The sequence below is a fragment of the Meleagris gallopavo genome, chromosome 3 (assembly GCF_905368555.1).
Source record: "Meleagris gallopavo chromosome 3, MGAL_WU_HG_1.1, whole genome shotgun sequence".
In the NCBI taxonomy this organism is placed as follows: Eukaryota; Metazoa; Chordata; class Aves; order Galliformes; family Phasianidae; genus Meleagris; species Meleagris gallopavo.
The window spans coordinates 22,324,807-22,350,381 of record NC_139406.1 but is presented as its reverse complement, the minus strand read 5'-3'; the positions used below and the strand labels follow the sequence as shown (position 1 = coordinate 22,350,381).

The 25,575-nt window shown below is 43.2% G+C and overlaps 1 protein-coding gene across 1 annotated transcript in view; it reads left to right on the top strand.

Moving 5' to 3' along the window:
- Nucleotides 1–22,851: 22,851 nt before the first annotated feature.
- The window catches only part of FBXL7 (F-box and leucine rich repeat protein 7), a 167,835-nt gene continuing 165,111 nt past the window's right edge, over nt 22,852–25,575 (top strand). Inside the window, exon 1 of the mRNA XM_010708490.4 lies at nt 22,852–23,123. Within this exon, the coding sequence (XP_010706792.2) occupies nt 23,087–23,123 (37 nt within the window). The 5' untranslated portion in view covers nt 22,852–23,086. The remainder of the gene's footprint in view (nt 23,124–25,575) is intronic.

The window sequence follows — 25,575 nt, the reverse complement described above, 5'->3', positions numbered from 1 at the left end:
GCTGAGAGTACTTTCACAGGAGTTCTCAATTGTATTCTTAGGTAATTATCAACTAGCTTATTTTACATACCTTCAGTTGATTAATTGTAAATAACTACTGAAGAGTATGAAAAGAAAAGATTTTCCCCTCAATTAAATAAAATTTAAATGCATTTGGAAACCTCTGTAGGATTTGAGGTAAGCTTTTCCTATGATGGGATGTTTGAGGAGGTCATCTCATGCAGCTACTCCTTGTGTATGTTCACAGTGAATTGCATAGACTGTCTGTAAATTTCTAGTCTGATGTTCCAATTGCTTTTATAGGTACAGCTCAGGTTGAATTTTTCTACGGTATTATTCCCTCCCAATGATATGTGTCCTTACATGCTTCTCAAGTAGGAAAATAGTAATCAATCCACAGAGGTCCAGCTCAGCATGTCTGTAATCTGTGTGCTTAGGAACTGTATTTCATCCCCATTTTAGTTTTGGCTGACTGCAAGCACCTTGGTCTGTAAAGGCCTAAGTGCCAGGCCAACTCCTATGGTAGGATCCCTGTCTAAAATCGAGTAATTGTACCTTCTTTGCATGACTGCTATGAGCAACTTAACTTTGCAGATATTCTCAGAACAGACCTACCTTGAGAGGGCCTACTAACACAACAGTGGCTGCTGTTCTGTCCGTGCTAAGCAGGAAAGGGGAGAAAGATAGCGACTACAACATTTCCCCTCTTGAGAAGGGGAGATTCAACTCTTGCCTTGGTCTGACACATGCATTTCTCAAGTAATTTGCCAATTGCTTTATTAGTCAGGTGTGCTGCAGAACAGTCATCTTTGGTCATGTTTGGAACAAAGAACACCAAATAATCTGAGCTGCAGGGAAGAGGTAGGCATGGCTACCTGTGAATGAGGTGGACATTCACTTGAGTGAATGGAATTTTATTCAACTTCATGTTCCTGAAATCACTTTGTACTTTTCCTAGTATTCCATCTCTGCTGTTCTGCTCTTGTTTAGGCATTGCTTTCAGGAGAGACCTGCAGTCTGGTTCCCAAGGAGATGCTCAGCCATCTGCTTCTAATGTCATGCCATCTGAGCAGCAGAGAGCGAACAACTTGACCTCTTCCTCCCACTCCCTCTTCATTCATTGCTTTCATGAGTACTTCTTTTATCAGGTAGCTTTAAATGACATCAACTCAATGTCTGACTTTTAAGCAGCTTCTGACTTCGAGGCTGAATTTGGATTCCATTGTCAGATCTGCAACTTTTGCAGTGTGCTGTAAAAGGAGCCCTAACATCTGAGTTAGATTTTGGATCCCCCCCTGGTAGCCAGGCTCCCACAAGTTAGGGACTGTGATGTTTGACTCTGTGGCCTTTACATTGTTTTCTGTTTCACCCATTGTATCTGTTGCAGTAAAGTCTTGCAGGTAGTATATTCTGGGTTATCCTATAGGAACATGAACATGCTCTCAAACAGCAGGTAAGCAGAGGATGATTTGAGGTTTGAGACTGTTCAGCTCATCAATGCTTCAGGAGTACAGAATTCTACTTGGTAATTTAAACTTTGCCTTCATAATGATCTATTGCTCTGATATTTCTTAGAGACTTATTTCTTCTTCTTTTCATGGAAGAAAAACACAGTACAGTCAGAAGAACCAGATACATTTATTACTGAAATCACCTTTAAACCTCTGATACAAGTTGCAATGCAGTTGTGCAGTGCCTCTTCATTCTCCTGTGCCTTCTGCTGTGCGGTGTGCCATTGCAGGCCCATGGGAGGGCTTAGGCAGAGCCAACAGCCTTCACATTTAAATTCCATGATGATTATAGTGACTTTACTTTGGAAGTTTATGACTGGTTCCTTTCCTTTCCCAATTTTTTTTGTTATTTTCTCCGTGCCCAGCACCACATTCTTACATCTCTGAGGATGCATGCACCAATGATACTCATGCACAGAATATTTCACACAGCTATATTGTAAAGTGACTGGGTAGTATGCATGTTAGAACGGCTGACAAGTATAAGCTTTCACCTATTTGTCTGCACAAGGTTATGGAATAAGCCAGATGTGACTAATGATATTAGTTACCTCATTAAAGGTAACTGAAGGAGAATCTGGAATTTCAGTGTTAAAGATCTAAAAAAAATATAGTTTTTATAATAGCAATTGGAACAGCAAGTAAATTTCAAATTAAAAAGTAAGAATGTTGCTGAAAGGTTATCTGCATGCGGAACGATTTGGTTGAGTTTCTTTACTGGCTAAGCAATCCACCGCTGCAGGGCTTGGAAATAAAACCAGGGGAACGACTCCTCCAGACTTTTAACATTGTTGTTAACTACCTTGGAGCGCTGGGTTCAAGATGTGTTCTGCAGCTCCAGAGCCCACCCATGCTGACTCTCGGGATGGCAGACACAGACCTGCAGCCAGCTGAACCAGGGGCGGTTGTGTGCTCTTCCCTGCTGGCAAGGACTGCAGCCCCCTTACGCAACATGCCTGTGCACAGGCTTTTGCTGTGCAAAGTGGAATCTGCCATGACAAAGATTGTATCAGGCTGCTAAATCTTGTGTTCCTTAAGTGTGCTCATTGGTGGGACGTAAATACCCTCCGAGCTAGTTGCATGGTATGAGTGCTGTAGTTATGGTGGTCAGATTTCTTTTGAAAGTACTGTGTAAAAGAGCCGAGAAATGCGAAACAGATGAAAAAGTTGTAAAACAGAGATGAGGAATAATGGCTGATCTCATGATAACTTCAGAAATTGTCAGTGCCATGAAGTGAATGTGTTATTCTATGGCTGTAGAAGAAAGCATAAATGTGAAACAGGTTTTCTACTTTTTCTGTATTCAGTTAATAAGAATTTGACCAGGGTCTGTCCATTTCATCTTACACTGACCTGCTATTTTCTCTCATTTTGGGAAACGATTGAGACATTTTGTGTAATGCCTTTTGCAATACAAAGCACACATCTAGTTTAGCACCTTGTTGGGTCATTGCATCCCTCGTGGCAATGTAGTAGCTGATTTGCACTGAAACAGATAAGTTTCCTGCTTTGCCCACATCTCATTCCCTCTGCCCTTGGCTCAGCATGCTTTCTGAAGCACTTCCTCCAATGGGAAGACCTCCTTCTACACTGCAGCATGTCAAAGATCAGCCTGTCTCTCTCTCCTCCTGAGGGCAGGCAGAATGGCTCCATTACCTATGGGGGTGATGGGAATGGAGGACTTCAACCTCCCTGTATTACTCCTCTTTGTAGCCATGGGAAAGAAAGAAAACTCTACAATCTTCAGGGATTTACGGGGGAGCTCTAGGTCTCAAATATTTCCTTGTGCAGGCAAGAAGAGAACATGCAGATAAAATGTGTGATGGTAAAACCCACATTTCCCTCTGTTAAATAGCATTTATTCCTAGCATTGTAATCTTCCCTTTGTCATTTTACCTTCTTCCTACCGTGCCTCTGCCAGCTGTGAACCATACAGGCAACCTATTTCAGAAGCTGAGCTTTGGCATTTCATTGAGTGTTTGCCACAGCTGGAATCACAGCTTCTGCCAGCATTTCATTGGCTCAATTACTGTTGCAAAATGCCTGGAGCCACATTAGGTCGAATGATCTAATCCAGTTATCAGGGTGCTATATTCAGTTTTGAGAGAACCAAGACCAGTTATCACAAAATATATTGTAATGGGGACTTCTGAATTGCTTATAGGTGGCTCAATAGTATCCAAACCAACGAAAGGAGTTGCCATGAGGGACATCTTAAAGTGGGGAGATCATCACTCAACAGATAATTAAAATCACTAGCAAAATACAGTTTTGCAACTACATTGCTTTCAGTAGTGTTTTTTCCTAGCTCTGTTTGCTTGCACTCTAAGGTGTAAAGAGAAATAAATATCTAAAACAAAGGTCCATCTGCATCTTCATAAAAACTAACTAATGTGAAAAAAATAGTAACCTCAGCTCTAAGTTTTTTTTTTTTGTGTATGTGTGTGTGTGTGTTGTTTAAAGCCCTACATAAATCAGGAGGAGGCCCACAAAGGGAAGACTGTTTGGTTTCAGAGACTGGTCTTGATTTTCTGCTAAGGATAATCAAGATCAGGAATCCATCCCTAATTAAAGGCAAACAAAAAATACGCAAGATTTTCACATACATTCTTTTCATACTCATAGTTTAACGTGTTATGTATACTGTACTCTTTTCCTTTAATTCAGCTCTCAAATTATGTGCAGACAGCTTCAGCTGCAGGGAAAGGTGGGAGTATGTAGGATATCTAGAATTTAACTGTTTCATTCCTACTACTAAAGGACCTATTTCTTTATCAGAGGTATTCAGTAGAAATGTGGATTCTATTTTCAACAGAAAATCTCAGTGGTTCTGTGTGATTTTGGTTTTTTTGGCTATTTGTTTTGGTTTTGGGTTGTTTTTTTTTTTTAAAATTTGTTTTTAATGAGTAGATCCTAGTGAAAATGTTGGTCTAACTTTGAAGAAAGATATGCTTGTAGTTTCTGTAAACACAGTGCTTTTTCCTTGTCTGCTTCTGTTGTAGTTTGGGTTCTTTTTTCAAGTGATTTTTCCATGGAAATGTCATTCAAGTGAGTGAAATTTAAGCAGGATGTGGGTTTTGTCACTTTGATGATGATGTAGTGTCCCAAGTTTTTCATTAAGAAATTAATATTGGCAGATTGGGTATTGCAGTAAACTGAACAAGCCTGAGCATGCGGTAGGACCACATTATTTTGCTTGGTGATGTTCGAGTGCTCCTCTCTCCCTGCACGGTGCAATCTGGGGTTGATTTACATAAATTCTTAGATTTCTTGCAGCAGCACCCCATAAGTTGAACTATTCCTCATGCTTTTGGCTCCCGTTCTGAGACACATTGCTGACTCTTCCATCACTGAGTCAGTATAGCTCAATCAGTCAATGTCTGATGTCTAGATTTTAATAGAGGAAAAGGTTTCTGATGATAGATGTGGTTGCATTTAACTCTGTAGCAGTAAGATAGATGAACAATAAAGTTTGGCTGAGATAGTTCCACTCTGAGATCCTCTTCACCTAACACCCAGAGAACACTTACTCGCACAGCTTGACTTGGTCTACTAAATGTGGTTTCCATGACTGAAGGTCTGTGTGTTGAACTGGATGCTAAGAGCCAGCACAGCCTTCATGAGGCCAGTTGTCCAGAGTGCTTTAAATCTTAAGCTCTGAGGAGGGGCATGACTTGGGGTAATTCCCAGTCAAGCTAAAGATTCAACATTTCCAGCAAAGCAGCTTCTCAGAAAACAAACAAAAACCATTAAGAACAATTTACTCAAGCAAAAGAGTGAGTGTCCTCCTCCCTCCCTGTATGAGAATCATTTTTTTGACAATAGCATGTTATTTACTTGGGCCACTGATGCACTAATTAGAGGCATTCTGCAAATCATTTAAATTGATGTGGGTATTTGGGTGTATGTATATTTAACAAGTTTGTTTAAAAAAATAAAAAGAACTGTTCACTTGGTGAGTTAGCAGTGCATCCTTGGCTCTGCTTTTGTTCTTCTGCTCAGACAGACTCCACCATTTGCTCCTCTGAAAAAAGTGCACAGTGAGAGAAGGCTGAAAATGGAGGACTGGCAGCTAGAATGATGATAATTCATAAGCACAGCACTGCAGAAGGGAGTTTGGAAGATAGAATAAATTGCTCGTTTTTCCTGAAATGTCATGGAATTGCACCTCCTCCATGAGGAGACCAAGCGCCCTTTGCTTTCTAGCTGTCCCCAGCCCTACAACTCCACAGCGAGCAGCTAGAACTGAGATCCTCAAGGAGTTCTGCTTCTCTAACTTGACTCTGAGGGAAAAAAAAAAAAAAAGCTTTTAATTACTAACTTGTTACAGTTTTTCACGTAAAGACTCCCATTAACATGCCATGCTTTTTTCTGTCTTCCATGCCCAAGGACTCTCACTGTCCCAGTGCTTTTGTGCCAGCCACTGGGTTTGGGCACGCAGGCCCTCCATGTGCAACCCCCAGCCATTCGATGTGAGGGACACAGCTTGTCTGCCCACAGCGCTCCCAGGGCTCCTTACTGCTAGTTGCTTCATTTGGCCAATTTGCTCGGGTAACTGTGATCACAGTTTAACTGTAAGTATGCAATCAGTCAAAAGCTGCCAACATTTCCATATAAGAAGGAAGCAGTTATATATGAGCTCTGTACTCATGAGGGAGGCCAAACTTGGTGTTCTGGACCAAGCATGTACAGGATGTGCATTGTCCTGTACAATGCATCTGCATTCTCTGACCTCCCTTTCACTGAAGTGTAAGGAGGAAAGAAAAAGTTGTGGCACTTTCAAACCCTGTAAACTTTCAGTCTTTGTGGGTAAAGAAAAAATAAAAGTGAAATGCATGCAATTTTGAGTCATCTGCTAACTGACTATAAATCTACAACAGCCAATTTATCACTTCGACCAGGATTGCAGCAATTTAAGCAGTCAAGGGAGTGCAGCTGCTTGTGCCTGTTGCAGAGCCTGTAGACAAGTCAAGAGCTGCATGTAAATCAACAATGTCAGGCTGCTGCATAAGGGCAGAGCCCATGCTTGAGGACAAGAGGGAGCGGTGCCTGTGTGAGAAGGGTCCTGTTGTGAGAAGGTGTCCACTTGGGTGCTCAGGGGAAACGTCATTGCTCTCTACAACTATCTGAAAGGAGGTGGTAACAAGACAGTTTGGTATCTTCTGCCAGGTAACCAGTGACAGGACAAGAGGTAATGGCTTCAAGGTGTGTGTGGGGGGTGGTTCATGTTGGATATTAGGAAAAAATTATTCTCAGAAAGAGTGGTGAGGCACTGGCACAGGCTGCCCAGGGAGGTAGTGGAGTCACCATCCCTGGAGGTGTTCAAGAAGTGTGCGGATATGGCACTGAGGGAGATAGTTAGTGGGCATACTGGGGATAGGTTGATGACCTTAGTGGTCGTTTCCATCTTAAATGATTCTATGGTTCTAGCTGCTGCACTTTGGGACACTTAAAGACTAAGACCACTGGGAAGGATGAGGAGGACTCTTAACAACGTTTCTCACAACAAAGGACTAAATGAAGTGGAGTTATTTCATCTCAAAAGTGAGAAGAGTGAGGGGGAGGCTCTGGTACATAATCGCTTACACGTCTGCAGTGAATGTAGCAAGGTAAAGCAAGGAAGGTTCAAGTTTGATATTTGGAAAAACTCTCTTGACAAGTATGTGGACGTCCTGGGTAAGTTGTTTTTATCACGTAAATTCCTTGCTACTGAATAGATAAGCAGGGTCAGAAACAGCCTTGAGTTGTCTGTTGGGAGACAATTTAAGTTTCTCTTTTCCTATATCTGAATAATAGTTAAGGGTTTTTCTTCTTTTCTTTTTCTTCCCCCCCCGCCCTCCCCCTCCAAAAAAAACCTTGTAGTGAAATATTAAACTGTATTAAATACACTTTGTGTATTTTATGTAGTTTACTGTTGGGGCTCAGTAGGTCAGACTAGTTGGACTTGATGATCTTGAAGGTCTTTTCCAACCTAGATTATTCTATGAATGCATAATGCGATGGAATTGCCCGAAAACAGTACATCTATTTAAACAAACAGTCCCACTGTGATTTGTTAACTGGGCAATGTTGTTTTATGTGAAATTCTAAATTTTAGAAGAATTTTGTATTTTATCTAAAGACACAAAATTACAAATTTTTAACATCTTCAAAAAGGTTTGGAGCAGACAACTCCAAGAAATATGTCTCTGTGCAGGGATAGCTTTTCAGGACATGACAGTCCTGAGATAGCTTGTGAGATCAGTCTCTTTGCCCCCACCAACCTGTCTGAACTTACAGAGAACACTCAGCATACAAGTCTGAACATTTATAGTCCCTTGTGCTTTTCTAATTGTTTCAATTCAGACATGTGCTTTTATTTTTTAAGGCAAAAGAGCACACATACATTGAATTAATAAGGATGTAATAATAAAGCTGAATCGCACTGCTCCAATACACATGGGCTACGAGTGTGCAAGGTTAGGAGTCCTGGGGTGCTTGGAGAGAACTGATTTACAAAACTGCAGGGGCCTCGCTGTAGGCTGATAAGTCAGGGTGCCAGGTCAGTGGTGAGATATCTTCTTTAAGTGTTAGCCAAAATTTGTTGGCAGGCAGCAGAGAAGTGGATAGAGGATTCGAAGGTCAGATGTTGTTCCAAGTTTGTCACAAGAATGCATTAGGGAACAACAATATGGGGGTGGACAGAGCTGAGACACCAGATTTAAGCAGGAGCCTGGTGCCTGATACCACTGTCTTTGCAGACAGGAGTGTGGATAAAAGGACATGAAACTATGATGCTGTTTTTCTTCAGGCTTCTGAAATAATGAAATAACTGTAGGGCTGCCCATAAAATATCAGTGCTAATGCAGCTGTGTTCAGTACAGAAAACATGATGGCATACTTCTGTACTTTTGAGGTGTGTCTGCTGAATGTCACATACATTCCTGTCGGAATCTACTTAAAAGCAGGACAGATATTAACAGCCTGAAAAGAAGGACATAAATACTGTAAAAGCTCTGCATAATCAGGCCAGAGGACCATCTCATCTCGTAGATTTTCTCTTCAGCAGCAAGAATAAATATAGCTGCTGTTTAGTGAGACCATGCAAACATGGTCACCTCCTCTGGTCTGCTCCCTTGTATTACCCACTGTAGGATGGCTTGCAGATGTTAAAGGGTGCACTCCGTTCTGTTTTCTTTCTGTTTATGGACCTACTATCCACAACTTCGTGTGATCCTTTCTGAATCTGCCTATGCTGTGTATCTCCACAATCTCCCATGGTAGAAAGTTCCACAACATTTATATGAGTTGCAGTGAGATTTTTCATGAGAGGGACCCCTGAGCATGGCTTTCTGATTTTCTTTCTAGAAAGTTTTTGTTCCTGAACCTCAGTCACTTCAAAATAACATCTTTGTAATGTGGAGCCAAGGGTGATATTTTCCCTCTGCCTCTTATTTGCACTTTATATAGACTTTCTGCTGGCTACTGATGGCTCTGCATGGAGACAAAAGCATCATCTCGGCCTTTCATCTACTTTCTTCCATCTGATGTATCTTAAAATGGTGTCCATGTTTCACCATGTAGTAACAAAATCAGTCAAGATGTTAATGAAACCGATGCTCTCCCATCTCTTTGGCAGGAGAAGCTGCTGCTGGAGCTCCCCGTGGCTCTCCCACATCCTCCTTGCAGAAGGTTCTGAGCACATTCTGCTGATAAAAGGTGAGTACAGCTCATAACTTCCAGTAATTTCCAAGTAGCTCTTGAATGTTCACAGTTGATTTTTCTTCCCCTAGGGGTGGACTGACTCAGAAATGCACTCTGCAGCCATTCCACCCACACTGAATTTTCTATCCTGGGAGAGAAAGAAATGGAAAAAGCCTTTCGCCTTGTTAACAGAGCAAATTGAATTTTCTGTGGCTGGCAATATTATGTCTTCTTGGTGTCATTTTTACAATACCTTTCTGATTCTAACCATACTGTAAACTATGTCCAGAGGTGTGATTTCAAAGCTCACATCTGGAGCTTCTATGCATTTACTTTATTAAACTTGAGAGTGGTGATGGTAGCTCACCACGTACTGCTGCTGACAGAAAAAAGGTTCAATTTAGAACTAAATATGAAAAGCTTCAACATTTGTTTTCTGCAATAGATGTTATTTGACTAATTGGAAGAGGTTCGTACGTGGGGTTGGGGGAGGCAGGCTCTTTCTGGGGGCGCACAGTGGAGGGGGGGACAATCATTGACAGCTCTTTATAGGTTTCCAAGAAGCAGCTGTCAAGAAAAAAAACATTAGAATGGTCAGAAAAGTGATTTTTTTTAAAAAAAATCTTTATTCGGTATGAATTAAGCTTTTATATATTCGTATCTTCAAGCAGATATATAAAGATTCTAAAAAGAATATCTGTTTGTTTTATGTTTACAGATATTCTTTTGTACATTTAATCTACTTGTTGATAATTCTCCTCCCAGCTTCCCTGCTTGCCTGTTCCTGAACGGGAGGGATCCTGTGCGAAGGGTGAATTCCTAGCTCCACCTATTTGCCTTTTTGTTTCACTCCATTTCTGCTTTTGTTACACAAATGACCCTTCATCCCATGCTTCCTTAAAAGCTCAGGCATTCAGAAGCAAACTTAATGCTTTCTTTAGCTCATGTTCCTACTGGACAAGTCCGCATAAGATGCAATACATTAAAATTATTGACATATAGAATTTAGATTTATATATAGACATATAGATTTTAATCTGAAGAATCCCCTCTCTTCACTTCCTAAATTCTTCCAACTTACCAGCAGTGTCAGAGAAAAGAAGGAAGTGTGTGATATCTGTTGCACTTCTTATTTGCGGGCTCACTGTTTATTTTTATTTCTACTTGCTCTCTCCAACTTTGTCGCTGAAATTGCAGAAACATCTGTCTCCCTTCATTGAGGAGAATCATTTATGAGTCCCAGATTTACCAACAGTATCAGTTACATCCAGCAAACCTCACTCTTGGTCTTATTAATTACTTTCCATCTGCTTTTCCCTCAGGCGTGTTGGTTAGCAGAAAAATGCTGACAATCAACAGTAATGGCTTCTTAAGTTAGTTAGTTATTAAGTCAAGCCTTTTGCAGATACAATTTCAATAAATGCTTTTCTTTCTCTTTAGAAAGAATTGTACCTAGTTGAAAACAAAAATGTAATAATACCAGAAACTGGGGTGGGGGTGGTGGGAATTTGCTTTTTTAGCTGCAAGAAGCCCCACTTGTATTCTCAAATCGTGTAAAGAGCAGAGCTGCAGAAAGTGCTGTTGGAAGCAGTTACTGTGGGCAGAAGGAACTGGTCTTGCTAGGGTTGGAGGGTTGTGCTCATCTTTTTTGTTGTTGTTGTAGCGAACATTTATATTTTTATTTTCCCATGACTTTTCCTTCTGTTGGCTAGGTTGCTCCCTTGGTCTCCTACTGGGAAAGCAGCATTGAACTTGCAGCGCTGAAAAGATGATTAATGACAGGCAAAACTGTATACAACTTGCAGTTTATTTGGGGGGGTGAGGAGCATGCAGAGAAATGCCGCATTGGAGGATTCTGGGCAAATGGTGTGTGAAATTGTTGACAAATTGCCCTCATTAAGCACACTAAATGAATGCTTTCTTGGGAACATTGGCATGATATCATCATGTACAACGTAACTTCTACTTGAAATTGCACGTGGTGCTATTCTTATCTTTTAATTTCTTGTAACAGCTCTAAGTTGTGATAAAGCCAACATTGTAGCTGTCTTCACTGCTCACTACGTGAGATGTGAAGGAAAATTGCTGAGGGAAACTCCCATGAGTGGTTCTGAATTATTCATTAATTTATTCATTATAATGAGCCATTCTGAGCCTGGTCACCAGAGTTTGTAAGTGCCAAGAGATGGATTTAAAAATGCCTTAATTTCCTCAGCCCTTAACTTGATTCCCATCCGTGAAGGGACAGTTAGAGGGCAGCAGTCAGAGAAGTCACAGTTATACAGAATGCAACTTTGGGTGCTGGTTAACCTTGCAGATAGTAGCAAGCATTCAAGAACAAAATGTCATAAAAATGATGGTGTTTAATGATGCAGTACATTCAATGGCATTCAGGTAAGGTCAGCATGACTTTCCCTACCATGCTGAATTTTGGCTATCAGACCAGGTGTCCCCACTACTGTGCCACCCTCGCTGCTCATCTTTGGGCACAAGCAGAGCCTGGACCTGTCTGTCTTGTGTCTGCACTTCTTCCAAGCACATGTGTGAGGCTTGGAGTTGGAGCTGGCATTTGGCTTGGGTGCTGGGCTGTGCTTTGCTGACAGCGGCTCTTGGCATCCATCTCTACAGCCATCACCTGCATTTCCCTGGCCTGTCTGGCTCAGGCAACCAGTGCCCCACAGGGTGCATGTGCAACAGCAGAGGTGTGCTGGGTGGGGACACATGGGATGGGGGAAACTGCCAGGGACAGGGCTGCAGCCTGACCTTTGAAGGCATGGAGTAGCCTAACTGTGGGGCAGGGAGGGTTTCCTGCGACAGTGAATGACCATGGCCACTCTATTGTAACATGCACCTTTCATCACTGAGGCACTGGTAGGGGGGAGCAGCTCCTCCTCTTTACTCCCGAGCAGGCCACGGTGTGAAGACTATGGCAGCAGAACAGGCATGGATATGTCCTGTCTGCTGTGGTGTGCAAAAGGACATTGCCTATGCCATACTGTGCCATCATGAGTTCTGTCTGGGCTGCATCTTGCACTGGGACAGGCAGAAAGAGAACTGCCTGCTCTGCAGGAGGGTCATGACTGTCATTCAGGTTGCTGTGTGGTATGGTGATGTTGAGCTGGGCTTTACGATCTGCCTCCCAGCACCATCAGTACCTCCCTGCTTCCAGGCAGGCGCTGCTTCTATGCCATTCCCACTTCCCTTTCTGCTGTTGCCAGATGAGCAGGAGCCCGAGGAGGTAAAGTAGGAGCCTATGGTAAGTAGTCTCCTGCCCGAGGCCTGGGCATCCCATCTCTGGGACACAGTGGTGGTCAGTAGTGGCAGTGGAGAATCTCATCCTGAATGCCCTGTGTGACACTGAGCTGGACAGGAAGGCCCTGATCCAGCAGCTTTGGCCTGCAATGGGTGACAGAATGGAGATGCTCAGCCAGGGACTCATTGACACCACTGTGTGCAGTGGGGTGAAGAGGGCTACTGTCAGCCAGGCCAATAGGGTGTCCGTGTGTCTGGAGGACAGGAGGACAGCCCTGTGACTGACCTCGGCTTAAAGCCTTCCCATGAGTGATTCTCACTTCAAGGCCTATTATGAACACTGTCCTTTAGAAGAACAAAAAAAAGAAGCAGATTTTAGAAACATTTCTAAATATAACCTTCTAGTGACATTGGTCATTAGAATAGGTATAATTGGACTGGACATTGGGTTTTAAGATGTTATTCAAAACACGCACAAGAAACACATTCATCCTGAGACTCTTTCAAAATGTAATCTGACAATTTTAGATGACATTTAATGACAGGGAATCTTCAAAAATAATTTTAAAAGAAGCACGCAGATTTTGGACACAGAATGGCACTCAAAGTATGTGTCAATTTGGGAATTGTGTCTGCTAAACAGATGTGCTCTGGTCTGCAGAGATTTTTAGAGAAAAATAAAGCAAGAAGTAGACAAATGTGAAGCATTCAGTCTTTACATGCAAATAAAAATGAGTGACTGTTGGTCAGAGTCTGATATGCTTACTCAGATTCAATACTATTCTCTCCATGCAAAGTCTTATTCAGTGGCAGATCTGGCAGAATGAGAATGAGAATGTTATTCAGTGTTACAAGCATCAAAACTGGTTCTGAAAAACAAAAATATGTGAAACATTCTTGAATTGCCAGTAAGGAAACCCTGATCCAACAAATGCTGAGCATCTTCTTATTCCATTGTCTTCTCCCCGTGCACAGGAGCTGACAACTTACCAGAAGTACGCTGACACAAGATCAAGCAGTACCTAAACAACATCCTGCTTTCTCTTTCAGAAGTACCATTTGATTATATCTCAATTTAATGATCTTTTGGCAGGCTTTCGTTTCCTACTGTCACATACTGGGTTATTTGGTTTATTTCCTTGCTTGGGAATGAGAGTGGAAGCATTTTGCCCACTGCCACAAACTGTGCAGTCCAGTTTGTAACATGGAGAGAAATCTCAGATGAGCTCCATCGCTCTGGTAAACTGCTTCCCTGGACCCCGTGTCTCTCCTAACATAAGAATGTACACAGTCTGTGCCTGTGGTGTGCTGACGCTGAAGCTGGATGGGAGGTGTACATGGGATTTGAACTTGACTTCTGTTTACTAGACAGGAACTCAAACCATCTAAGCTACCCTTGCAAATTGTATATAACATCCTCATTGATCACCATCCTTCCTGTCCAGGATGGTCTGGAGTGACCTCCCTACAGGTGAGTAGTGACAACAAATATAGATGTTATCAGTGCCTGTGATGTTCCTACTCTCTGACTGATGGCTCAGTCCCAAGTGATTGCTGTTGGAGTAGACCTTTTTTAGCTACTAATGCCTTGATGGTCCACTGCTTCTACTGCAACATCCACTTTAATTGCATCATAGACTTGCATTTTGGCACTGGCTCTTGTAATGTGTATCTTAATATCTTGCAGTGTTGCAACCAGAGGGAAAAAGCTGAAGTTCGCAGTTTCTGCCTTAGGTTGAGACTCTGGCTCATGATTCTCCAGCAAAAGGCTGTAGCAGTTTAAGATCCCACTGTTGTTCACCTGTTTGTGGCATCTATCCATCACCCTTGAAGCTGAGATGAAGCTGAAGAGGATTGTGATTAGATGTTCATCGTTCCAATATGCTGACACAAACCTGCATTTATTAAGATTATTAACGGTTTAAATGAATACCTGGCACCTTGACTAGCTGTGGCTGAGGGGCAGCACTCAGATGTTAAGCCCTATTAAAAACAGAGCAGTGTCTTCTTACACAGGAGAACACACAACTTGGGATGGTGAAAATCCAGTACTTTCAGAGCAAGATCTACTAGAAGAAATCCATTCAAGGCTTTTAAACTGTTCATGGCCGTTTTTAATATGTAATTGGCAGTTAGAAGACATCAGTTTTGATAATGAAATGTTTAAACTTATGCTATTAATTTGGATATTCCTTTAAGAAATACAATACCAGATTTTGACATAGAAAGAAAAGACAACAGAGTGGAAAAAACATCTAAAGAGGAAATAACCACGGCTTTAGCAATAGACAACAATTCTATAAAGAATCCAAGGTTTTATGTCAGACACTTCTGTACCGATTGCTACCGCTCTCTGCTTGGACTGTTTGATCTCATTCCCAGGGAAAAGGGATGAGTTAGGAACCTGATTCCAGCAGTCTGCCCGCTGATATGAAGACCTGCTCTTCATTTCATTCCATCATATACTGAAGAAAGACCTACCTTTGTCTGCCACACTCTTTGCACTCTGTTCAGGTATCTCTTTCAGCCTGGCTTTGTGGTAATAAATGAACAGACTGCTCCTGGGGCAGCAGTGAGAGGCACATTGTGCAGCAAAAGGCAGCATCTCACAAAACAGAAGTATCAATGAAAATCAAATTGAAAAAGGAACATTTCGACTGTCGGCTCACTTCCTGATAAGGTCCCTGTAATAGTTCTCTTAACAGACAAGAACATGTGCAAGTGATTTAACATCTGTGAGCAAAAATATTCAGAATAATAGATTTGAATGATAGAAAAGAAGCAATGACACTACATTTCCTAGAAGCAATTGACTGATTTTAATTAAGCCAGAAATTAGCCTGCTAGCTGATGGCTCATAAAACGTCTGGAAATACCAGCTGCAAGCTAATTGTGCACATGTAAATGTGGACACTGTCCTCATGGTGAATTTTCAAATTAATCATGGACACATGGGATAAGGCAGGCTGCTTGTGGGGGATGAAAGCAGGGAGGGGCAGGGGGCCTTCTGCTGAACCTGGTTGTTCTGCGTGCTGCAGCTGCGCTGCTGGGACATTTGCCACAGACAGAAAAACTGCTCCGCACTGACTTGAAAAACCTCCTAGCAGAACCCAGAGATTAGGCTGTCCTGCTGTGCAAGAGGAAGCATGCATGCTTTTCATGGGCTTGAGTAGTTCCATCACATCAGGACAGTTGCCATCACTATGCTCTGTGAACGCCTGGTGTTTGTGCGTTAGCTTTGTTTCAACAGGTTGATGCTGATGGTTGCCCATACATGCACTTTTCCTGCATTGTTGTACAAGTAGTCCAGGTCACAGTCCTGAAAGAACTTCTTGGTAATGCTTCTTCATGCAGCCACTTTCCAAGAATATCACACTGTTGATAACAAACGAAGTTCTGGTTCTTGCCAGAAGAGTGTAGGATGTGGTGACAGAGTGACAGCAGCACTGCTGCCAATACAGATGCCATTCATTGCCTTTGCCTTCAAGAGAAGGTGTGTAGCTTGCTTTCAATGGGCACAGGCTGACTTGACAGCCCAGCAACTGAGTGAGATACCTGCCAGGGCTAAGGGGAGACCTAAAAGCATCAAAGAGCCAAGAGTGACACAAGTTACGCGAGCCAGCAGTGTGCAGTTGCAGCCTAGAAGACCAACAGTACCCTGGGTTGCATCAGAAGAGCGGTGGTCAGCAGGGAGAGGGAGGGGATTGTCCTCCTCTGCTCTGCCCTCGTGGGGACCAAACTGCAGCACTGCATCCTGGCCTGGGGCCCACAGCACAAGAAAAACAGGGAGCTGTTGGAGTGGGTCCAGAAGAGAGCCATGAAAATAGTCAGGTCTGAAGCTCCTCTCCTATGAAGACAGACTGAGGGAGCTGGACTTGTTCAACCTGGAGAATGCTCTCACTGTGGTCGTCCAGGAGTTAAATGAGGAGTGAGACAAACTCTTTACACAGTTTGATATTGATAGGACAAAGGGAGAATTAGTTTAGTTTTAAACTAAAAGAGAGGGAATTTAGCTTAGATACTAGGAAATTCTTCACTCGGAGGGTAGTAAGGTTCTACACAGAGAAGTTGTGGGTACCCCATCCCTTGAGGTGCTCTAGGCCAGGTTGGATGGGGCCCTGGGCAGCCTGATCCAGTGGGTGGCAGCCCTGCCCATGGCATGGGGTTGGAACTACATGGGCTTTAAGGCCGCTTCGAACTCAAGTCATTCTGTGATCCTATGAAAGATATTTTTTTCACCTGGTAAGCCCCAGGCAGAGCTATCAGTGAATTCTTTATTGAAAATCAGGGATCATCAAATCTGAGTATGAAGGAAGTCTAGGCTTTGTGCACAGAAATGCATTGCTAAGGAAAAAACGAAGCATTTGGACTGCAGGTTGCACAGCTCAGATACAATAGTTCACAAAGCTCTGAAATAGAATAAAACTTTCTGGAAGAAACTTGATGAAACACCCTTTTGTGTAGCTAACTTGTGCTGCCTCTCTTTATGTAAAGAATAAAGAACTGGGTGGGAGCCCTTTAGGGCTGAACTATTCAAGAGCCACTGCCTGTGAATTTTGTTAGGATGTTTTGCATTAACATCACTCTGAGGCAGAATAATGGAACTGGAGCAGTGGAGAGAAGAAAAGAGTTGCTTCGGGGAGCACTGATAAAGTCTGAATATACAGAGAAGTTAGCAGGGATTAATGCTAAAGAAAAAAATTCTGTGGAAGTGCAAAAGGTTGCTGGTTACCACCTTGGAAGAGAAGGCATCAGAGGAAGAAAGCAGGAGATGACTTGCAGGGCTGAAGGAAATTTTGTTGAGTCTCTGGGATAAACTGAGCCCAAGATGTGCCAGATGTGAAGAGCAGGCTGTGAAATGAGGCATTGGTGTGGCAGGCACTGTTTTTACCAGATGTGGACCAACTTCAGAGCAGAAGGAACAATACTTATAGAGATAGTTAGAAACAGTTGGTCTATTCAACTCCTCTTCAGGGAGTGTTCAGTATCCACTATGCACAGCTTGGACATAAAGACTGTTTTTACAGAGGGGAAACCTGGCCAAATGGTGTGCTGAATGGTGTGCTGCAGCAGGGTTCCTAAGAACGAAGACAGTGTAGACATCTCCGTGGCAGTCGGAAAATCTTCTGTTACCATCACTTTTTCACTTAGTCCAACTAACAGCAGTCAGTTTAGCAGAACAGAGGTTTCCAGCCCTGCAAATGTTTGCTGGAGATGTCATTGAGATGAGGCAATGTATCTCCACGAGTTCATTCTTTGCTCCATTCTTGGAGTTCGCACCAGCCAACTCTGTGTTTTAGACCAAACAAAAAAAACCTCCATTAAAATTGCAAGGTCAGACATAAGCTATGAAATGCCAGAATTAATTTTGCTGGTATATCCCTACTTTGTCTGCATTGTGCTTATGCATTATAATGCCATAATTTACATAATCGCAAACTGCTTCTGGGAAATGAAGTGGTTTTGCAGCGCTGGCTGTGGGCCCTGGCCTTGTTTGCTGTGGAAGGTGTACTGTGGACAAGGCAGGGGAATTTGGGATGGTGGTTCTGGAGTTGCACACAGTCTTCATTCTTGTGTTGTCGAACACTTCAGACTTAAGAGCTTGACTTTGCAAGCTCACTATTCTTTTCAACAGATTTTATGTGTAATGTAGAACATGTTCCAACACAGTCTGAGGTTTATTTATTGCTTTTCTTGTTAGAAGAAGGAAAAAAACTGGTCCAAGTGGGAATTTTCTCCTATAAAACCGAAAAATCAGCAAAAATGTCTTAAGATCTCGGCTTGGTTGAAATCTTGTTGAGATTTAAATTAACTGAACTTCTGAAAGGAGCTTCAAATAAAATTGGGTTGTTGTTTGATAGAACTGCCTGTGCTTCATCTGTTCTGCAATTCCATCAGCACCAATCCTAAGACAAATTTGTTCAAGTCCAAAGTGTCCCAGAACATGAGCACCACCTAGATTTAGTGCATTTTAACCAAATCTATCAAAGTCACTATGGAACTAGAGCCTTTCCTTGGCTGGAGCAGCCTGATCCCATGGGAGGATACAGCGTGAGAGTTCTCAGCAGCAGAACAGAGTCCACCAGAAGTTCTACTTCTCCAAATATAACCTGAGCTATCCTTAGGTCCTGCAGACTCTTAGCCATGTAGCTCAGTTGACGCATCATTATAGAAAGGCTGCTTATGAGAAAAATGATGTACTCTCAGGTCATATGGCAATGGGGCTTTAACTCTTATCTGTAATGATAACGATAAGCTAGACATATCTTTCCTGTAGGAGGTAGGTAATATTCATGGATCATTTTGCAGTCAATAAAACAATATGCTTTTGATAATTGCTTTAAGTTGCCAGTAACTTGTTAGTCAAATTTCTTTTGGATTCTTTTTCATTTTAGAGTGCCCAAAAGCAGTCAACACATATTATTATGGAGTGTTCAAAAAAATATATGTAGCCATATGAACATGCATATGTAGAAGTAGAATTAATTAGAAAAATATTATTTGGCTTCTTCTTTTAAAAAAAAAAAATTATTCATTGTCTTATTTAAATATGAAATCTGAAAATAAATGCTTTAAGTGTCTCAGGTGTGAAAAATCAAAGTTTCGTATGCCAAGTAGGAAACTAGTCTTAGTTTTGTTGCTAGGATTTGAAGGTTTGGGATACAAATGCCTTTTCAACTGAAATTCAGCATAAAGACAGTTGGAAGTAGCTGGAAGTATTTTATTTTATTTTATTTTTTTAATTTCAGAAAGGAAAACTTAGACTTAAACTGAAGGAGGAAAGAAAAAAAAAATCCAACAACCCACAACTGTGGCAAAAATCCCAGAGCAAAATAGTTAGTCTTGGAATTGCTGTGATGATGCCTTATGGAAATAGTACAGTTGCTTTCAAATTTCATTATTTTTCCTTTATTCGTAGCCCTTTGTTTGGCTACTGCTTCCAAAATTGCTGTGGTTTTATTCATGGAAGAGAAACATGGTGCATCATGAGACATGTAATGCACCACAAAGGGAGGCCCATACTGAACAGAGATGTAATAAAAACGCTCCCAAGAAGGACTGTAGCAGCACATTCAAACAGAAACATTTTAGCCCACAGTTTTCTTGTCCTTCCTCAGCCCTAATAATGTTTAAGTTCTTTCATGGAGATTGGAAACAAACCTAAGAAGAATGCACTGATGTCTTTACATGAAGAAGGAAAATGGTAATATAGGAAGGCACATGTCATATGATAAATCCTTCTCACTCTTCTAAGAACATTTTTGATAGCGATTGATCTCCTCCCATCTCAGATGGGCTATACTGCTCATCTTAAGAGACAAACTATGATGTTACTTTTGTCCTAACAGAAGATACTTTATCTCCTCTTGATGTTGAAAACGTGGCAGAACTGACATGCTTTCAGATCCTTTGCACCATTTTGAAGGCTAAGGTAACTTAAAGGCTTGTTATGAAATGAGTTTAAATAAGGAATTATATCATGTAGTTCTGGGAGCTAAACTCGGTCACAACCAAGAGACACTGATCAGTCTGTTGTACTTGTGTACATATATGTTTGTAGTTCAAGCTGAATGGTCTCCACATAAGCTGCTTACAAATAAGGTGATGATTAAATTAAAAATGAAAAAAAAAAATAAAAATGACACCACACACACACACACAAAGCCCACAACCACCCAAGAAAAGGACTAGTACATTACTTCATCAAGAATGTACAGAATGGAATGCTCATCTCTGAAAATACCTTCTTAGGCATGAAAGTGGTGTTGAGCCCCAAACCATATGCCTATGCATAATAGGCCTCCCAGTTTCCCACAGTGAATCCCACAGTGAATTCTACAATGAACCGAGTGCTTGACACATGATGAGTGGCCCAAGCTGAGACTTATACATCCTCTTTGAACCAGCTTTTTCCACCTTCTCTGCTCAAGCTGACACTTTTGGAACTTGTGAAACTCCAAGACTGATTGTCCTAGATGCCTTCCACAAAAGGGTCACTCATTCTCAGCAGTATCATCTGTGATAAATGCAGTTTTATGTCTTTGTACCAAAACCAGTTCTGTATTGTACTGCTTCTCCATGTGATCTCCATTTCATTTTCCTCTCGAAAGAGTTTAACGCAGCAAGAATACTCAATTTTTTATCTGAAAGCTGCTCCTAAACCAAGATCTTAAAAATCATGCAAGATGTTCCTTCCTGTCTATTTTTTCCTTCTTCACTTCTTCCCTCCCTCCCTCCTTTCCTTTCTTCCTTCTCTCCCTCTCTCTTTCCCTCCTCCCCTTCCCTTCCCTTCCCTTCCCTTCCCTTCCCTTCCCTTCCCTTCCCTTCCCTTCCCTTCCCTTCCCTTCCCTTCCCTTCCCTTCCCTTCCCTTCCCTTCCCTTCCCTTCCCTTCCCTTCCCTTCCCTTCCCTTCCCTTCCCTTCCCTTCCCTTCCCTTCCCTTCCCTTCCCTTCCTCCTTCCTTTTTTCTTTCTCTTCCCTTTCTCCCTTCATCCTTTCCTCCCTTCCTTCCTTCCCTTTTCTCTTATGTCTTTCCTTCTTTCTTTCCTTTTGGTTTTGCTTGCGTCAATATTCCTGGGTTTTGCACCATAAGCTCTATGGAGTGGTAATTTGTTTGTCAAATGCCTTTATTCTTTACAGGGCTCCTTTGACAGCTGAACTTCACGTCTCACAAAGTATCATTCTGTGCTGTTCTTAAAAATGCTTCTTGAGAAAGAGATTCATTTCAACTATGTCACATCAGATTTTGAATGTTTCTTCTCACAGCAGCTCTGTTATGTCTGAATTCCTAAACTACAGGTATGAACTTGGGTCTGTGTGAGTTTCTATCTCTAATCAGTCTATGAAATTTCTCATACACAAGAAAGGCTATTGTAGTCAGTGCATTACCTTCTGGGAGTTAGAAGATGGACTGCTGGCCTCTCTGGCCCTCCAACTCTGAGAAGAACACCTTCAGGTAGTCGAGTGCCATGAGATGTGCAGCACATGACATAACTAAGAAGGCCAGAGGTTGCCAAGGGAGCGGTTTGCAGTGGCTACTGCAATACTCCTGTCGCTGCATTTCAGGGTAAGATTCAGCACAGCTGGACTGCATATGGAGCAGCGACACATGCTGGTTGCAGCACAGCTGGAGACTAGCACTGCCCTGATGTTCCTCTCAGAGGAAGACAACATGGCCATCCATGGCCATTCTGAGCAAGTCCATTTAATATTAGTGGTTAGCAATTAAACTGCTGATTACAGAAAATTATATGTTTAGGCTAAGTCACACTGTCCTTTAGAAGAACCTCAGCTGGCAGTTTAATGAACCAAGCCCCAGAAGTCATGATTTTCCTATTCCTCTGATTTGTAAGAATTGAGTAGGGGCTGTAGGCATCTTGAATCAGGACCTTTCACAGGGAGAACCTGTAACAATCTGCTATTTCACAGGATTAGACTGTAATTAAAGTTGCCAGATGACCTGTCAGTCATTAGCACTGGTACTTATTTCAACTTGAGTTAATTAGCTCACCTCTTGATGAAAATGCATAATTTTTTTCAAGTTAAATACTCACAAGCCTTCACATTTTAGAATCTTTTTTTGTGGTGCTGTCAGTTTTCATATTCTAGGCTCTGTCATATGGTTCATGTTGCCATTGCAAATGTTGACAAAGACATAATTTGTTCAAAATTATCTGAATATGCAATAATTGTCTAGTGTGTGTTAGGATAAATTTAGGAAAATGGGCTTTTTTATATATAAGATTTTAGTGTGTTTCAGGAAAAACTGTTCAACTTGTGGTTAAACTCAAATCAGAATTGAAGCAATTCATCTTTTTAATAAGAACATACATACAACGAAGCAGCCATGGAAGGCACCATGAAAAGATGGAGAGAAACTGACAGTGATAGGACAATGGGGGGGCTGGAGGGGAATGGCTTTAAACTAAAAGAGTGGAGATTTAAATTGGATGTTAGGTGGAAATTTAGGTTACATATTAGGGTGGTGAGGTGCTGGCACAGCTGCCATGTGGTACCCCATCCCCGGAGATGCTCAAGGCCAAGCTGGATGGGGCCCTAGGCAGCTTGACCGGTGTGCGGCAGCCCTGCCCATGGCACGGGGTTGGGGCTGGCTGGGTTTGAGATCCCTTCCAACCCAAACCGTTCTGTGATTCTACGATGGAGCCTCTGCGAGCTTCAGGGTCTACTCAGGACCCACCAGAAAATGAAAACGAATATCTGAGCCGCCCAGACGCCTCCCGCCTACTGGACTGGGGAACCACACGCCTGTCCCGGCGCTGGCCGCCCTCAAGCCGGGCGCTGCGTCTTTAAAGGCTGGGGCCGGGGCTGGGCTCTTTCCCTCCTCCCTTCCCCCCCCAGGCCCGGCGGTGCGGGGCGCCGGGAGGAGGCGCCTGCCGCTAACAAAAGTCGGCGATCGGCAGCTGTGCCCGGTTTCCCTGCCCGGCAACAAGTGGCTGGAGGGGGCTGCCCGAGCTGCGAGGAGGGAGGGAAGGAAGGCGGGAGGGAGGGAGAAGAAGAAAAGCCAAAGCTGAGCCCGCGCGCTGTGCGGCGGGTCCCGTGGATTACAACTGGGGCAGGGAAGGCGCCTTCGCCTCGAGATGGTGGGCGGCGGGGAGCGGCGGTGAGCATGAAGGCGGCAGGATGGGCGCCAGCAACGGCAAGCAGTACGGCAGCGAGGGTGAGCAAAGAGGAAGGGGGGGATTTCGGCTTGGGGACAGCCGTAGCTCGGAGGCGGACACCCCTCCGCGTCGCCTATCGCCTGCCCGTCCTCCCGCCCCCCGCGGCGCAAGTCGCGATAGTGCGGGAGTTGTTGCAATTTGAGTTGCGATCGTGAGGCTTTGTGAGGCTTCCCGACTCAGGGTTCCTATATCGTGTGCTATGCTGTATGACTGCTTCCTGTCTGAACAGAAAAAAGGAGAGAAGAAAAATCCGCTCCGGGAAGCGGGTGGGGGAGAGTTAATGTTCTCCAGCTGTTATCCATAGGTCCCGCTCCTGCCATTTCGCTCCGCAGAAGTTGAGCGCGTCGGGTTGTCGGTCCCTGGGAGTTGGGATCAGAGCCTCTTCGGGTGCCTCCCATCGGGGAAATCCTGCCTTGTCCCCGGGATGGGAAGGGTTGGCGTTTTATCGCTCCTGGTCGCCTGCACATACCGTTGTCGAGGGGTTTGGGCGTGATGTTGGGAGTAGGGCTGCGTCTGTGGGCCCGCAGGAATGTTTTGGGAGCGGGAGCTGGCTCGTTGTGAAGAGGAGGGCAGCTGTGATGGCTGCCCGCGGGGACCACAGGGGGCAGGAGCAGTGGGATCAGCTTTTGGGATGGCAGCTGCTTGTGGCCCTGACCATTGCCTTGGTTGGAAATAACAGAGCGATGGAACGACGGCAACAAAGAACAAAACTGCAGCCAATAGTTTTGGTCTTTCAAATCAGGTCACTTGAGCCGTGCATTGCCGGTGTGCTCTAGGACTGGCTTTCCTGGGAGCATCACGTACTGTGAAATGCAGTGAGGCTCCTTATCTCTGCTTTATCTCTGGGTGATGGAGAGGAGGATAGATCTAGATTTGACAAAAGGAAGCCTTCGTGATTAGGTACTCTGTTTCCATCTGGGGCTTCCAATGCCATTGGCAACCAGACTACATAACTGCTATAGAAAGGTGCTTTTAATACCATGCAGTCTTGCTCCCAGTGGAGTGGAGGCAACGTCCCTCCCTGAGGAAGCATGTCCCGTTTTGCTGTGCCCTGAGAGCAACCTATGTCTCTAGGTTGAAGTCAGTAGAGAGGAACTTGTAAGTAGGTGTGTAACTTTCAGCTTTGTGTGCTTTGTAGGCAGCATGTGCAGTTCTAGGGACGGAGGGAGGCATCTCAGTTTAGCTAAACTTCTTTGGTGCTGTCATCCAGCTCACTGCTTGCTGATATCTGAACTGGGATTTCAGGAGGAAAATTGATATGATTTTTAAAACTATTCTTGCTTTACATGGAGTTGTCTTACTTCTTGTGAATCTGTAGAAAATCAGGGAATTGTCTGCTTAAAGGACTTGTCTCTTCACCTTTGATATTACAACTTGTTTCAGAGTCTGAGTGAATAATTCTTCGCAGTATATCTCCCAAACTTCATTCTGAAACAGGATAGCACTAGTCTGAACCCATCCTAAATGTCAGTAGCAGTGCTTCTCAGAAAAGTGGACAACGTGTGACCACAACTCTCATTTTCAAAGAGAGATTTAGCATACCAAATTTTGTTTACAGGAGTTTACCTGGCTTTAGAAGTAAATCACTGAATGTAGTTTCTTTTGCTAGTTATCACTTGATCTTTCAAAATGCTTCTTTATGGGGATTGGCTTACGAGAGCTTGTTTCTCTGGAAAAACGCAGAGCTTGAGATTTCAGGTTTATCATAGTGTGTGGTAGATCCTGAGTGATGTGTTAAAGCTCAGAGCTGGTCTTTCTGAATCTGTTCCAGAGGTCAGGTCTGAGCAGCATGACAGAAGCTTCCAGGTTACTGGAGCAAGAAATCCATTTGAGCATGGAGCAGTTCTTCTGAGGCTTGCGTTGATGTGGTGGAAATGTGGGGTTAGTTGCTTTCCCAAGAGTGCTTATTGTTGTCCTTTACTTTCTTGCCCTAGGGGTAAATCCTTCGCCTTTCTGTCACTGATTTAATTCTTTTTTTGATTTGTAAGGGGAGGCGTTCCCAGCGCATGTCTGAGAATGGAAGGAGCAGCCGGTTGTTGCTGAAGCATTAAAAGTCAGGTTTTTTTTTTTTTGTTCAAGGATTTCTGTTTAAAATACATTTCTGAGGAGAGCTGCAGCTGAATAAATAAGGCACGATTCCTGGCCTGGAGATGAGGAGGCTGGAGGGAAGCATATCCCCCTATATGTATTGCTGGGCTGATCAGACACCTAGCCCTGCTGTGTGCAGCCAGTGGTGAGGGAGGGAGAGATGGAACAGCAGCTAGGGCAAGGAGATGGATGTCCTGAGTCAGCAGCTTTGCTGACAAGCTGACTTGTTTTTTCTTCTTGGATCTGCACGTGTAACTTCAGAAGGCTTAAGTGGAAACTCTTTGGGAATAACTTTAACCCAGTTCTGGTTTTGAAAATCCTTCTCCAAACTTTTTTTGGCGAGCATGCTGTTCTCAAACCACT